General features: G+C 41.1%; 1 protein-coding gene across 1 annotated transcript in view; it reads right to left on the bottom strand.

Annotated features, from left to right (window-relative positions):
* Positions 1–6,082: 6,082 nt before the first annotated feature.
* Positions 6,083–12,873, bottom strand: part of MED13L (mediator complex subunit 13L) — a 206,036-nt gene continuing 199,245 nt past the window's right edge. The window contains exons 29-31 of the mRNA XM_076353034.1: positions 12,462–12,623; positions 10,237–10,349; positions 6,083–8,965 (exon numbers count right to left, since the gene is read on the bottom strand). Coding sequence (XP_076209149.1) covers positions 8,833–8,965; positions 10,237–10,349; positions 12,462–12,623 — 408 coding nt within the window. The 3' untranslated portion in view covers positions 6,083–8,832. The remainder of the gene's footprint in view (positions 8,966–10,236; positions 10,350–12,461; positions 12,624–12,873) is intronic.

Raw genomic sequence — 12,873 nt, forward strand, 5'->3', positions numbered from 1 at the left:
ATGCTGGGATCTTTCTGTAAGTCTTTGCAGGAAGTTTTAGTTTCCATTGTCCTGTATAATTTTATATCATCTTACTATATTGACTAAAGTTTGCAGACTAATGCTCTGCATTCTTCTGTCTGAAGGTCTTTCACTTATAATGAACCAGAGATCCAGACAGGCGTATCAGTATCATTATGATTGTTACACAGACAAGGAGTAACAAAGCCAACAATTTGCCCAGTATCACACATCAATTTTGGCAGGTTTAGAATTAGAGCTTAGATCTTTCCTCTCCGCCCAATCCTTTTAGCATGCCTCCCTTATTTGCTTATTAAATCTGGAGCCGTTCTTCTGTATAACCGCAGACTTAATAACTGGAAAGACATTGTTTAGGAGGCTGAACTGGCGGATAGTAGTTGCACAGAAACTTGGAACAGCAGTTCCATTCCATAACTGCCTGGCCTCAGGCATACTGAGATTATGCATTAATGCTTAGTGCCAGTGCCCCTCACCTCCATAGGTACCGTGGGCTGCCGTCTGCTTGCCCTGTTAGCTGATTTGGTGGTAATGCCTATGAAACTGAGACAGCATAATACTCCCCTGCTGTTTGCTAAATGTCAACGCGAAGGAGGGAGGCAGGAGTGGGCAGAGGTCTGACTGGGACTGCAGGGCAGGAAGCAGGGTGTCTCCTGCAGAACCGTGAGAGAAGGGAAAGGTGGAAGCGTGGCCTGGTGCTCTGTGCAGGGCTTTGCCTGATAGCTGCGGAGAGCAAGGTGCGGCTTGGCTTGGCAACTCGCCTGCTTGTGTGCCTTTGTGCGGGGCTGTTGGGCTCAGCAGAGGGAACAAGACCTTCTGCCTGCGTGGGTACACGTGTGTGCTGTTAAGGGTGTGCAAGTTCCTGTATGATCCCCAGTCTGAACTGAACCACTGTGTTTTCATAGCTGTATAAAAGAAGAAAAACCCGGTTTCCGAGTTTCTCATTTGCACTGAGATTTTGCTTTCAGGTTTTCCTTTGCAATGACATTGGGGAGAAACTTTTTTCCATTCTTATTTTTTAAGCAAAAGGGAGTGCAGACTCTTAAGTTGGGCCTTGGTTCTTATGCTGTGGTGTTTAGAAAGAACATAAATCAGTAAGTATCAAAAGTTACAAGAAAGTAATTGCGGTGGAGGACCCTGCAGGTGGGAATCTTGCAAATGTAACGGAGGTCACCCTAAGTCCCACTCCCTGATCAAGAATCTGTAGACTACAACAAAGGGTTTGTGTTGCCTGTATGGACAGAAGACTCAGCAATCTAAGTTGCCTTAAGAACTTAACAAAAGCAGAGGTATTCTGGGAAATGAAGCCTAGCTCCCTCAGTTGGTGGAATGGAGCCACTTTCTAGGCGTGGGTGTTCTCGGGTTAGTTGTTGAAAGTTTTTAATTCACCCTTCTTCCTTTTTTAATTCGCCCTTCTCCCTTGCTTGTCTTTTCTCCCTTCTACGTTCTCTCTGCTTCTCACTAAAACTGTTTAGGGAGGGCAGGTTTTACCACCTCAGTGCAAAAATGCACTCATGGAAAGAGTGTTGTATGCTCACTTGAGTGTGCTAGAGGAAGAATGATTCTTTTAAATAGAAGCGACAGTTCACTAGCTAAAACAAGTCAGCAACATAAAGTGCTAAGAGAAGGGCAGCAAATGATGGGGGGAAAATCTCCAGTGCTGCTGCTGGCAGCAAAGGAGGGGTGTCTGATCTCCCTCTGTCATTCTGCTGCAATAGAGAACAACATGGATCTTGATGAGACAGGCCCACTCTGAAGCATGTGGTGTTTTCTACCTGGACTCCCTGTTGTTTATGTCTAAAGTCACCCTGAGACTGGGCTTGAACGCTGCCTATTCCGTGTTCCCATTCAGGTTTCTTTTCTCTCTCCTGGCTGTTGCTTGACAATCCATTTGTGCCCTAGTGTGTGTCATTGCAGCAGAACGCCTTCTCCACACGCTCCCAACTTTTGAACGGGGAAAGAAATACAAGGGCAATTACTTTTAACTCTAAAATGCTGCTTAACCCAGCAGCTAGGAGAGTTGCTCGCAGCACCTTTCTTTTAGCACTTCTATGGGCCATTACCCTGCTGGGATTAACAGCCTCTCTTTCCCTGCCATACGCACCTTACCCCATCACCTGCTTCTCTTGTACTTGTCTTTTCCCCAGGCACTAATGAAATTACCACTGAAGCTGATTACAAGCAGGGGTGGAGCACTTTGACCAATGAACCCACACCTGTTTGCGTGGTTGACCTTTAATGATCGAGCTCTGTAGATGCGTGTAGTTTAATTTGTTTTTTTAAAGCCCGTTCTATGAGGAATCGGTCCTTTCATTTGCCATCAAAACGTGACCCCTGCTGGAAGCCAAGGGACATGACTTTGACTTCTTAATGTGGTAGATAACCCCGGCACGGAGAGGATAATAGATGTGATTCATGTGACCTGTCACTGATTGCGGGAAATCACAGATAACTAAAAAATGGTTGGCTTAAAAAGACTTTTTAAAGTATTCACCCAACTGCAAAGTTAAAAAAAATGTTTGGGTTTTTTTTTCCTCATCTGTGGGATTGGGTTTTACAGAATTGCAGGAACCTGTGAGCTTTTTATGCAGGGGTGTGTGTTCCTTTTTTTAACTGGGATTCTGGATATTGGAATCTGTTGGCAGGAAGTTCTCAAAACTCGAGGTAGCAGCAATGCGTTTGAGAATGTAGTTTGTTCCTAGATTTATACCACAGTTTGACATTTGCAAAATGGCATAATATTTAACTAAAAATAAAGAGAGTGTCAGGCTGGTAGGACTTTTTTAAACATAGGGTCTAATTTACTGTGTAAAGAAAATAAATTCCATTTGTGAAGGACCTAGGCCTGCTATAGTTGCCACGTGGGCTGAATCAGTTTTCTGCTGGCTCGTCTGTGTCTTTTAAAACGAACCAGCTGGAGTGAGTACCCCTGCCTGTGACGTTAGATGACATTGACGTGTAGATGACAAATATCTTGCAGAAGCAGGTATTTCTGAAATGAAACGTCTGTCAAACAGAAAAAGGTGCATGTGCGGTGGGACAGAAACTGTGTTCCTGGGATGTAAAGGTAGAGGAGGCGGCTAGGTACTAGAAGGTTGGTTAAGAACTGAAAAATGAGATGGCTTTTGGGAGCGGAGAAGGCGTTAACAGCAGAGGCCGTTGCAGTGTCCTCAAATCCACGTTAGAGGCTAGTAACGCCTTCTGTAATCAAACCAGTCTCTGGGCCTTGTGGGCGCACTCTCTGGAGCAAGCCGAGAATTCTGGCAGGTGTTGCCCTTGATTCTTGTGGCAGGACCACGAAAGGTATTCTTGTAGAAAGAGTGCGTAGTACGTTCTAGCAGTTACAGTGTCCATGCTGGCTTTCTGGAAGGGGCCTTTGCTGCTCGGCCTTTTTTTGCTTGGTTTTGTTTTTTTAATGGTATCATAATTCCGAAAGGCTTTAATAAGCAGTTTTTATAGGCAAAAAAGCTAACGCTTATACAGATAAATGAGCATATATTATATGTTTATAGCTTATATAAGCTATATTATATATGCTTATAGCATGGTTAGAGTGCCAGTCGGCTGATAAGTCCCAGTGCAGAACCAGAGCGAGAGCTGACGTGTACTGAATGGTCTCAGAACTGGAGCCTGAACGTTGGCGCGAGCGGAGTTCACCAGTAAGGTGGATCTCGGTCAGTGAGAGCTGAGGGCAGCCTGCATTCAGAGCTGGCCTCTCACAGAGGTTGGGGTCATCTTGTTTCAGGTTTTTGAAGAGTATTTCAGGTTTCATTAAAATAGCCCTGAGGTTTATATATCCCCTGGAAAGCCCTACGGGACTGCTGCTTTGATACCTGGTAGAGGAACAGTCGGTTGAGCATAAAATAGGGTCTGCCCACATAAACATTTGTTAGAGTGGCAAGGTTCAGTTTCAAAATAGGGAAGTGGAAGCAGCGTAATTTTATAAATACCGCTTTGTTGTTAAAGACCAAAGACTTCCTGTTTTGGGATCTCAGGGCTGTTTCTATTTCCACTGTAAATGGTGAGAGACTGACCATAAACCTCATGTTTACTTTCATGACTTCTGATGCTTTCTACATGTGCTTAAACTGTTTTCAGGTGGCCACGATGTTTTGCCAAAAATAGAAATGGCAGTTGGAAAAAGAAAAGTAGTTTAATGTCAGCCTAATCTTTAAAAACGTTTTCTTCATTGGTATTAGAGACCATCACCACATTACTGTACCCGTTTGTCCTAGTATTACATTGCTGTTACAAATCAACTGAGATCTTAGTGTTTTCATTCAATTCTTCCTTACAGTCCTCATGGAACAGCATATTTAATCGGTAGTTTTTGTCTTTAAAGCCAATGAATTAGCCATAAAGCGATCTCCATTTAAAAAGTATTGCTGTGCCGTAATTCCATCTACTTACAGCACTCACAATGGAACGCTGAGGCATAACTGTTCTGTAAGAATTCGTACAAGTTAATTGTACAGCATCATTTATTAAGAAATTACCAATAGTAAAGTCAATTAAAAGATACAAGCTCGAAAGTTTAAAAATAAAAAAAGGCAAAATCTTGGGGACTATTTTTGTAACTATTTAACTTTAAATTTAGAAATAAGATGCACCAAAATTAAAGTGGGCTAGAAATAACAACTACTGAGGCAATCCCAAGTGGCCATTAAAAGAGCCATGAAATTGAGTGGCGATTCCTTGATACAGTCACAGGAGCTGTGACTGGATGCAAATGTGGGCTCCGTCCCTTCGTGGAAAACGGGTTCTTTTAGTATACTTTGGAAGAGAGCGAGCTACAAAGATCAGTTCTAAAAGCATTTTGGGTCTGCAGAAACTCTCTCATCTGATTCTGACAGTCACCACTGCTGAAAATCGCTGGCCCCTACCAGCAGCACAGGCTAGCCGTAGCTGATGGTGGTTACAACTGGGAAGAAAGGAAAGGGCAGGCTGTCGTTTGCTTTTCTTCTTTCTTGTTCAGGAGTAAAGCAAGGGATGCGGTATTTAAAATACCCTTAGGGAGGTCACGGATTTGTCACTTCTTTAAGTACAGGAAGTTATAGGTTATCTGAAGATTCTGTTTTAAGTTTTTCCAGAACTATTCTTACGGGAGAACGAATGCAAAATAGACCTCTGGTCTTGTCAAGGTGTAGCACTGTGAAAGGGCTTGGGGTCTAGCTGTTAATCATTTTTTTGGCACGTCTGTGTCTAGAAATGAACCTGCTGAATACAGAATGTCTCAGTTTGAAGGGAGCTCCTGAAGTCTAACAGTCCAACCAAGCCCCTGGTCAAAGCGGGTATAGTTCCATCAGGCTGCTCCAGGACGTGTCCAGTTGAGCCTTCAGCTCATCCAGGATGGAGATTCTACAGCTGCTCTGAGCAACCTGCAGCGGCAGATCTGGGTTCGTATTCCTCTTTAACCTGGGGCTGACGGCACTTCAGTTATCTTATCTGTAGTCCTGCTGCAGGGGGGAGGAGGTTACGAGACATCGACACGCCATTGAAATCGCCGATTAAAGACTTACCTGGTGCATACAGAGACATTTCGTCTGTAACTGATGAAGCTCTCGTGATTAGAGTTGCTGATGTAAAGCAGCTACCGCTCACGTGTCACCAGATTACCCCAGGATGCTTCCTCCCACCCCGCACGGCAGAACTTTAAATCTGTTCATCTCGGCATTTACATCAGCGGCACCGAATTTCCTCTCACAACAAGACTTGACTTAAATAGAATGACTATTCTGTTTTGCTTGGATTTCAATTTTAAAGAAAAGCACTGTTGCAGCGTGAGCCTTTACACGTTTTCGTGAGCCTTATTACTCTGAAAGGGAGCCTGACAAAGCTGTGGCTTTATCAGCACGCAGCAAATCTAAAAGGCGGGCAGGCGCTGGGTGAGTTCGGGGAAGGCAGCAGTGACTGTCGCTAAAGTAAATAAATATTAAAGAGCCTTTAAATTAATTTCAGTTCCATTCATGGAATCTACACCTCGTAACGCAAGCCCTCCTTCACTAGGAATGCTAAAACTTAAGAGTTGAAGAAAATACTCATAAGAATAAAACTCCACCAACAGTTTCAGTAATTCAATAATTTATTCATCTAAAAAAGTGTGTAAAAGTATATAGCTCTCATCCACAAGGTATATATGAATGACATTTAAAATGGAGGTCTTTATTATTATTGTTTCTTTTTATCAAAGTCTTTTTTTAGTGTATTGTACCAGCGATATACTGTAGATTTAAAATGAACTTCACATTTTTTTTTTTGTTTTCTTTCAAATTGTCGGCTATATATAAAAGAAGCTCACTGCAAAATACTCAGAGGAAAAAAAAAAAAACCAAAACCAAAAAGAAATTCAGAACTCCCCAGAAATGTACAGCTTTTACATTTAAAAAAGGTTCTGAAATATACATACAAGCATGCTGGACATTCCCCACCCCCTCCCGCTCCCTTTAGCTCAAACAACTGTAATAATAATTCTGATTTAGGCATGAATTTCCAAAGTTAGAAATAAAAAAAAAATAAAATAACTTTCTTCACTCTGTAGGAAAGCCAGGGCTTGTACATTTCAGGTTAATTCAGTAAAAAACTCACAAGTAAAATAATGCATATTTAAGGGAAATATTATACAGAACTTTTCACACTGAAGTACATAAGATTTTTCTTTAAAATCTATTGCCATTCATTTATTTTGCACAAAAACGTATAAATATGTCACCAGCTTCTCTTAACTTAAAAAAATTAAATAAAAGACACCAGATGAAAACTACTCCTTGCTGCCCTTTTTTTATTTTTAATTTTTGCTTAGAACCAGGTTTCTGGGGAAGAAACGCCCCTGGATAAAAACGGCCCATTTAAAAAGAACAAACAAAATAATAATCCAAAGTTCAGATGAATCCTGGGAACAAATAACCCCGAAATGGTAAAAGATTACAAATGTCTACTTTACATTTTTTCCTCCCCAAGTTAAATTTTTTTATACAAGTTTACAATCTTCATCTTTTTATGCTCTTCAAAAGGCCTTGAGAATTTTCTTTTCTGATTAAGAAAAAATAGTACTGCAATATTTTTAAAGTCAATTTTACACTGTACACATTAGATACAAATGGTTTGATATCAGATTTTTTTTTTTTAACCTATACATTGCAAAGAGGATACCCACGTGGGAGGTTTGGTGCAGAGAATGAAATAATCCATTTACAGGTTACTTCTCTGACTTCACCTTCTCATTACACAAGCAATTCTTTTTTTTTTTTTTTATTTTATATAATTTGTCTTAAATGTTACATTATCTCAAGAAAAATACTTTTTAAAATCATAGAATTTCATTTTTTTTAACCAGAACATGAAAGTCTTTTGGAAGAACTTTAAAATTTGTAGTTTTTTCTCCACAGATAGATAACTAGGTCACACAGCCTGATCAAAGTGCCCGACCCCTCACATAAGGCAGTCCATGCCTGCTGCACAGTGCAACAACAAACATTAGAAAATGGAGTTTAAATATAAACCCCTTGAAGCCTGGAATGAAGGAGTCATAAAAATACTTCAATTAGCCATTAACCTTTAAAATGGCAATCATTTTACTAAACAAAGTAACTTTTCCACCACAGTGGTATAACTTCAAGTACTAATTTAATGATATAATTTTAAAAAATTATTTCTTTGAAATAATATTCCTATAGTCAGAAAAAATACACCAGATTTGTAACTGATTTAGTGTAAACAAAAACCATATTTTTGGATATGTACATGGACGAGTCTGCCCAGAATTAAAGGGCGACTTGGGTTTCAGTAAATAGTTTTATAGCATCACTAAATTTACTGGAAATATATTTCAATCATAGCTCTACAATAGATTAATTTACCACTTTCCGTGTGCCCTTACATTGGGCTTTAAAGTATTTTTCCTCCCTACCTCTCACTCACTCTTCTTCCGTTAGGTAGTGTTATCCTTCATTAAACACTGGCCATTTCTTGCTTTAACCAGGCTAGATGCAGGTGAGAATTCCTCAAAGCACAAGTACATCCTTACCAGAATACGCTGCCCTTCCCAGCTTGGACTTTGATTGTTACTAGCTTCACTTTTGATTTCTAGGTCAGAAGAGTGAGAGGTACGTAGATAAATAACCCTACAGTGGAACGGAGCTGGATTTTTAAGATATTCTACTGTTCCTGGTCCTTTATAATTTAATCCCTCCCCTCCCCAAACCTAAAAATAAATAAAGTATCTCCAGACCATTCATATCTACATGGACAGGTAACAAATGCATGCATTCATCCCAATCCACTCTGACAGGAACTCCAGGTAGACAGAAAACTCCAATATTTATACGAGACTACAACTGTGTGGGTTTTGTTTTTCTTCTGCAAAGTCCCAGTTTATGATGATCAAACAACAAAATAAGTTTTGGACAACCCAAACCGGTCACTACAAGATATTTTTACTTGCAGGGCTGAAACTGCTCTTGGTTGTTTATCAGAGTTCCTAATGCAAAAAGATAGTGTAGTCTTCCTTAAAAAAATAAAATATTAAAAAGAATAATCACACTGACCAGTAGTTACTGGGCCACCAAACTAACACTGGCTTGAGGTTACTCTGTGTTCACTGTTCTTGGATGTTCCCAGATTTTGGACTGAAGCTGCCAGAGATGTTAATGGGTAGTTTAGTTTTGAACACTGCAGAATTCACATGTGCTTTTGGAGGAACAGAAGCACAGCACAGGACTGGTCTGAAGAGAAGCAAAATTGTGATCTTTGCAGACTGTGGCACGTTTCTCAGGTTGAGGGGAGAATAAGCCAGAAGAACAAGTGCTTTTCTATCTATTAAAGTATATTCATGATGGCATTGTACAGCTGAGTGAGCACCACAAAGTGGACAGGAAGGCAGGAGCTGCGATCCTGAGTGGCAGGGTTACACGTAAGCCAGGACAGTGCATTGTACTGCTCCAAAACGAACCTGCAGAAGAGAAATGCAGAGAGAAATGAGACTGGAATTGTTCACTCCTTTCCTTCTTGTCTTTTCTAGAAGATTTACTTAAACTTATCTCTGGTTTCTCCTGGAGACAGAACGTCACAAGGACTGCCTGGCTGTATTAACGCTGGTGGTGTTGGCAAGGTAGGAAGCTCACTGAAAAGGCCAGGGAGGGGAGGGGAGGGAGCACGAACTTTTAGTTTTAATATGTTTGAACTTGAACCAAGCTACCTGAATGTAGGCCCTCCCCAATGCACAGTAGAGATTATGGAATCACTGAGTAATTTAGGTTGGAAGGAACCTCTGGAGGTTTAGTCCACCACTGTATTCAAAGCCTTGAACACCTCTAAGGATGGAGGTTCCACAGCCTCTTTGGGCAACCCGTGCCAGTATTTGATGACACTTTTTGTGTGACCCCGTATCTGATTAGAATTTCTCATGTTGTAACTTGTGTCTCTTGTATCTCATTCTTTCCTTGTGCATAGCATCATCCTTTTACTCAAAACAAAGACAGTAGTACCTCAGGACAGCTGTGACAGCTCAGTCCTCTAAAAGGATGCAAATTCAGATCTTCTAGAATAATATAAACACCACCAATTTTCTTAGATTAGATTATTCTTCCTGTTTCCTGCTGATGCTCTCTACTTGGTGAAACGCACGTGTTTGTTCACTGGTGTGTTCCACCCTGTATACTGCCTCATAAAACAGATCTTTTTTCAGTCCCCAACAGGTGGGATGGAGGCAAACGGTCCTCTAGTTGTCTTGAACAATACGATACACAACCCTGTATTAATTCAGGAAGAATGTCTCCTTTATATCCCACGTCCTACGATACTGGTATCAGGAGAGTACTTTTATCTCCATCTGTAAATCAATTTGGTTTGGTGAGTAAAAATAGTTATTGACGGAGTCCAGATTAGACCACCAGCTAAACAGCACAATCTTTGGGAGGCAAACCAAGGTGTCCACTTAGTAAGGCAAAGCTGTTTCTAAGTTCTCTTTACATAGTTTTGTATAGTAGTATGGAAGACGGATGAAGTAACCCTCAAAGTCCTGCTCTTCGGTGGTGGAGGTGGCAGCTGTAGTTAAGAGTTGCCCACCGCTCTGGGACACACATGTAGGGCATAGTGGAGTTACAAGCTGTTGACAAAGCTAAGAAATAATTTTGCTGGGTTGGAAAGAAAAGGTCCCTCTGAAATTTCAGAGCTCCGTCCCCATAGCCTTAGGGAGGAAATGCAAAACCTAAAAGGCGTTACCTCAAGACATCTGATGTAGTTTTAGAGTCAAGGGGGTGAGGGACTCGCTGAGAATTTCTGGCAGGTAGAAGCTCATCTGTCTGCGCTACAGAGATATGGTGATGTAATGAGGCCTGTGTAAAGGAAAAAAGCACAAATTAACCCTTCACATAGCAAGTACTTCTGAAGATTCACTGTGAACAAACACATTCTGAACTGTCTCGGGACAGCACGGCAAGCTGGCAATTCTTTGTTGAACCCACCGTGACCATGTGTATTTCCAAGGTCCATAATGATTACATTTTTGAATAAACTCACTTCTCTTTTGACTGGAATCAAGGATCTTTAAAAAAGAATGCTGAATTCTGTTCTTAATTTTAGTCAGGGAAGAAGTGATGAGGGGAAACACCTGGGGTGTGTCAGTGGTTCCTTTGGTATTTCGGTAACAAACCATTCAAACTCTCCCAGTAGGAGACCCATCGCAGAGTACCACACAGAGGTGGGCTGTCCAACTTAGTGCAGCCTTTGTCCTGCTCTCTGCTGTTACGCTTTCTCAATCTGTCTCAGCTTTCTTCTGGAGCAAGGCTTGTGCATTTGTTTATACAGGAGTAGGAAAGGGATTTCGTATTGATCGTGTGCTGGGGGTAGAGCAACCACGTAAGCCTTTCAAGCGGGCAGCCTAATACGCCACGCAGCCTGCCGAGGCAAAACCTCTAATTTATACTCCTCCAATTATGGCACGCACATTAGAGGTGGAATACTTTAGCTCAAAAATACTTAATCCAAATCAGACAAAGATGACTTGAATCTGTATGCCTCGCATGCCATACAAGTTTCCTAATTGCAGCACTGTGCAGCATAAAGGAGACAGCACCACCTGCTCACTGAATGGTGAACAAGTTACTGCATGAATTCAGCCCCTTGCTTTTATTAAAAATTGTCCAAACCAAAACAGTATGTTCCAAGTCAAATTAAACATTTAATTCAGCCTAGATCTGAGAGAGCAATTGTGTTGGGCTGGAGGTGGTGGTGTAGGGAAGGGTGGTGGCTCCTTCTCTCTAGAACAAATCTAGTATAAGCTTACAGAAGGAATTCATAAAGTTGCCTGGAGCTCTGCTGACTATGTTTTTACTGCTGGAACTGAAACATAGTCGTTGGATTACTCATTCACAAAAAAAAGGTAGTTTTAAGTTTAGCATAAGACTTCATCTCTAGCTCCTAAAACACGGTGGTTCATTTTTCATATTGTTTTGAGATCTCCATTCTGTAGGTTTAAAGAAAAGCCCATGCTTCAGGGAGATCAACCCATGAACAGTGCAGAGCGTAAGGAATAAGGTTCAGTGCTCTGCTGGTGGAGGTGCTATACTGACTATAAAGCCTGCCATGCTGACTGCAAGTCATTGTTAACATCCGTCCTAAAATTGCTTCTTTTGCATGAGGGAAGAATTGAGAAACACTGAACACCTTTACTCTGATAATTGCCTGATAGACATGGATGAGAGAATTTAGTTAAGAGACTTGCAAAAATGTTTAGTATTTGTTAACGAAGCTGGGAATGGATAAAGTAAGTGGTACTATCTTTATTATTCTATGTTGTTTGCTTGAATAGTTACGTGATGCTATTCAAGGCAGATTTTTCACCTTCTTTCCATGCTCATTAGTTCACTTTTTTTTTTATTCATTCAAATAAAAAACTGCATGACACTCTACAGGGATCAGTGAACCTCTAGTAGTGGAACCAATTCTACTGTATACATCTCGCCAAGCACTTGCGATTCTGGAATGGAAGGTATCAGGTTCGCTCTGACACTACAGACTCCGTTGTGCAACTTTTACAACTAGGGAGATAGAAATGGATAGTAAATGCTCTATCTGGAGGTGCTACTCTCCTTTCTAACTTGTAATCTATGTGTCTTAACTGGATTAGGGCAGAATAGGAGGTAAGTCCCTCCTGTCTTAGGCTGACTGAAAATGAAAACTGGGACACTTCTGTAATACCGGATACAGCTTTGAGGATTCTGTATTTAGAAGCTGCCAAACTGTCCCATTTTCAGGTAAGGGCTTTAGGAAGAGAGAATTAAGTTTTAATAGCCAGCAATCTCAAGTAAATTTAAACCTAAAATTGCATTTCCGTTTCCAGTACTGTCACAGTTGTGGAAACATGCAAAGTCAACATTTTCAAGGAAAATCCACAGGCTATAAACACAGTTGTTCTCCTTCCCCTGTGAAAGGATACCAAGACAGACCTTCAGGAAGAGGGGACACTGGTTTTGTGCCTGAGGACAGGATGACCAGAACCACTGCGGAAGATTCTCAGCTTTGGCAGTTGATACGAAGTATCCAAGAGCAAGAGGTTGCTGCTTCAGTTCTTCAGGGGCTTCTCTGGAAAGGAGACGTTCCCCTTGGCTCTGAAAGAAGAGTTGAAAAGGCACGTTCGTTGTTTTATGTCATTACATCCCACTCCAGTAACATTAATTTTGTTTACTAATTACTCAGTCTTTAATCCAGTTCTGTCTTGCTATTAATGAGCTATCCTTTACTCATTCATGAATCTTAGTCAAAGTTGTCTAATCCCTTCCTTTTCCCCCCATAGATGGGTTCTCCAGGCTTATACTCCGGAATCACTTTAGATTCCCAAACAGCCATGTTAACCTCCTA

Source organism: Aptenodytes patagonicus, chromosome 15, assembly GCF_965638725.1.
Source record: "Aptenodytes patagonicus chromosome 15, bAptPat1.pri.cur, whole genome shotgun sequence".
Lineage (NCBI taxonomy): Eukaryota > Metazoa > Chordata > Aves > Sphenisciformes > Spheniscidae > Aptenodytes > Aptenodytes patagonicus.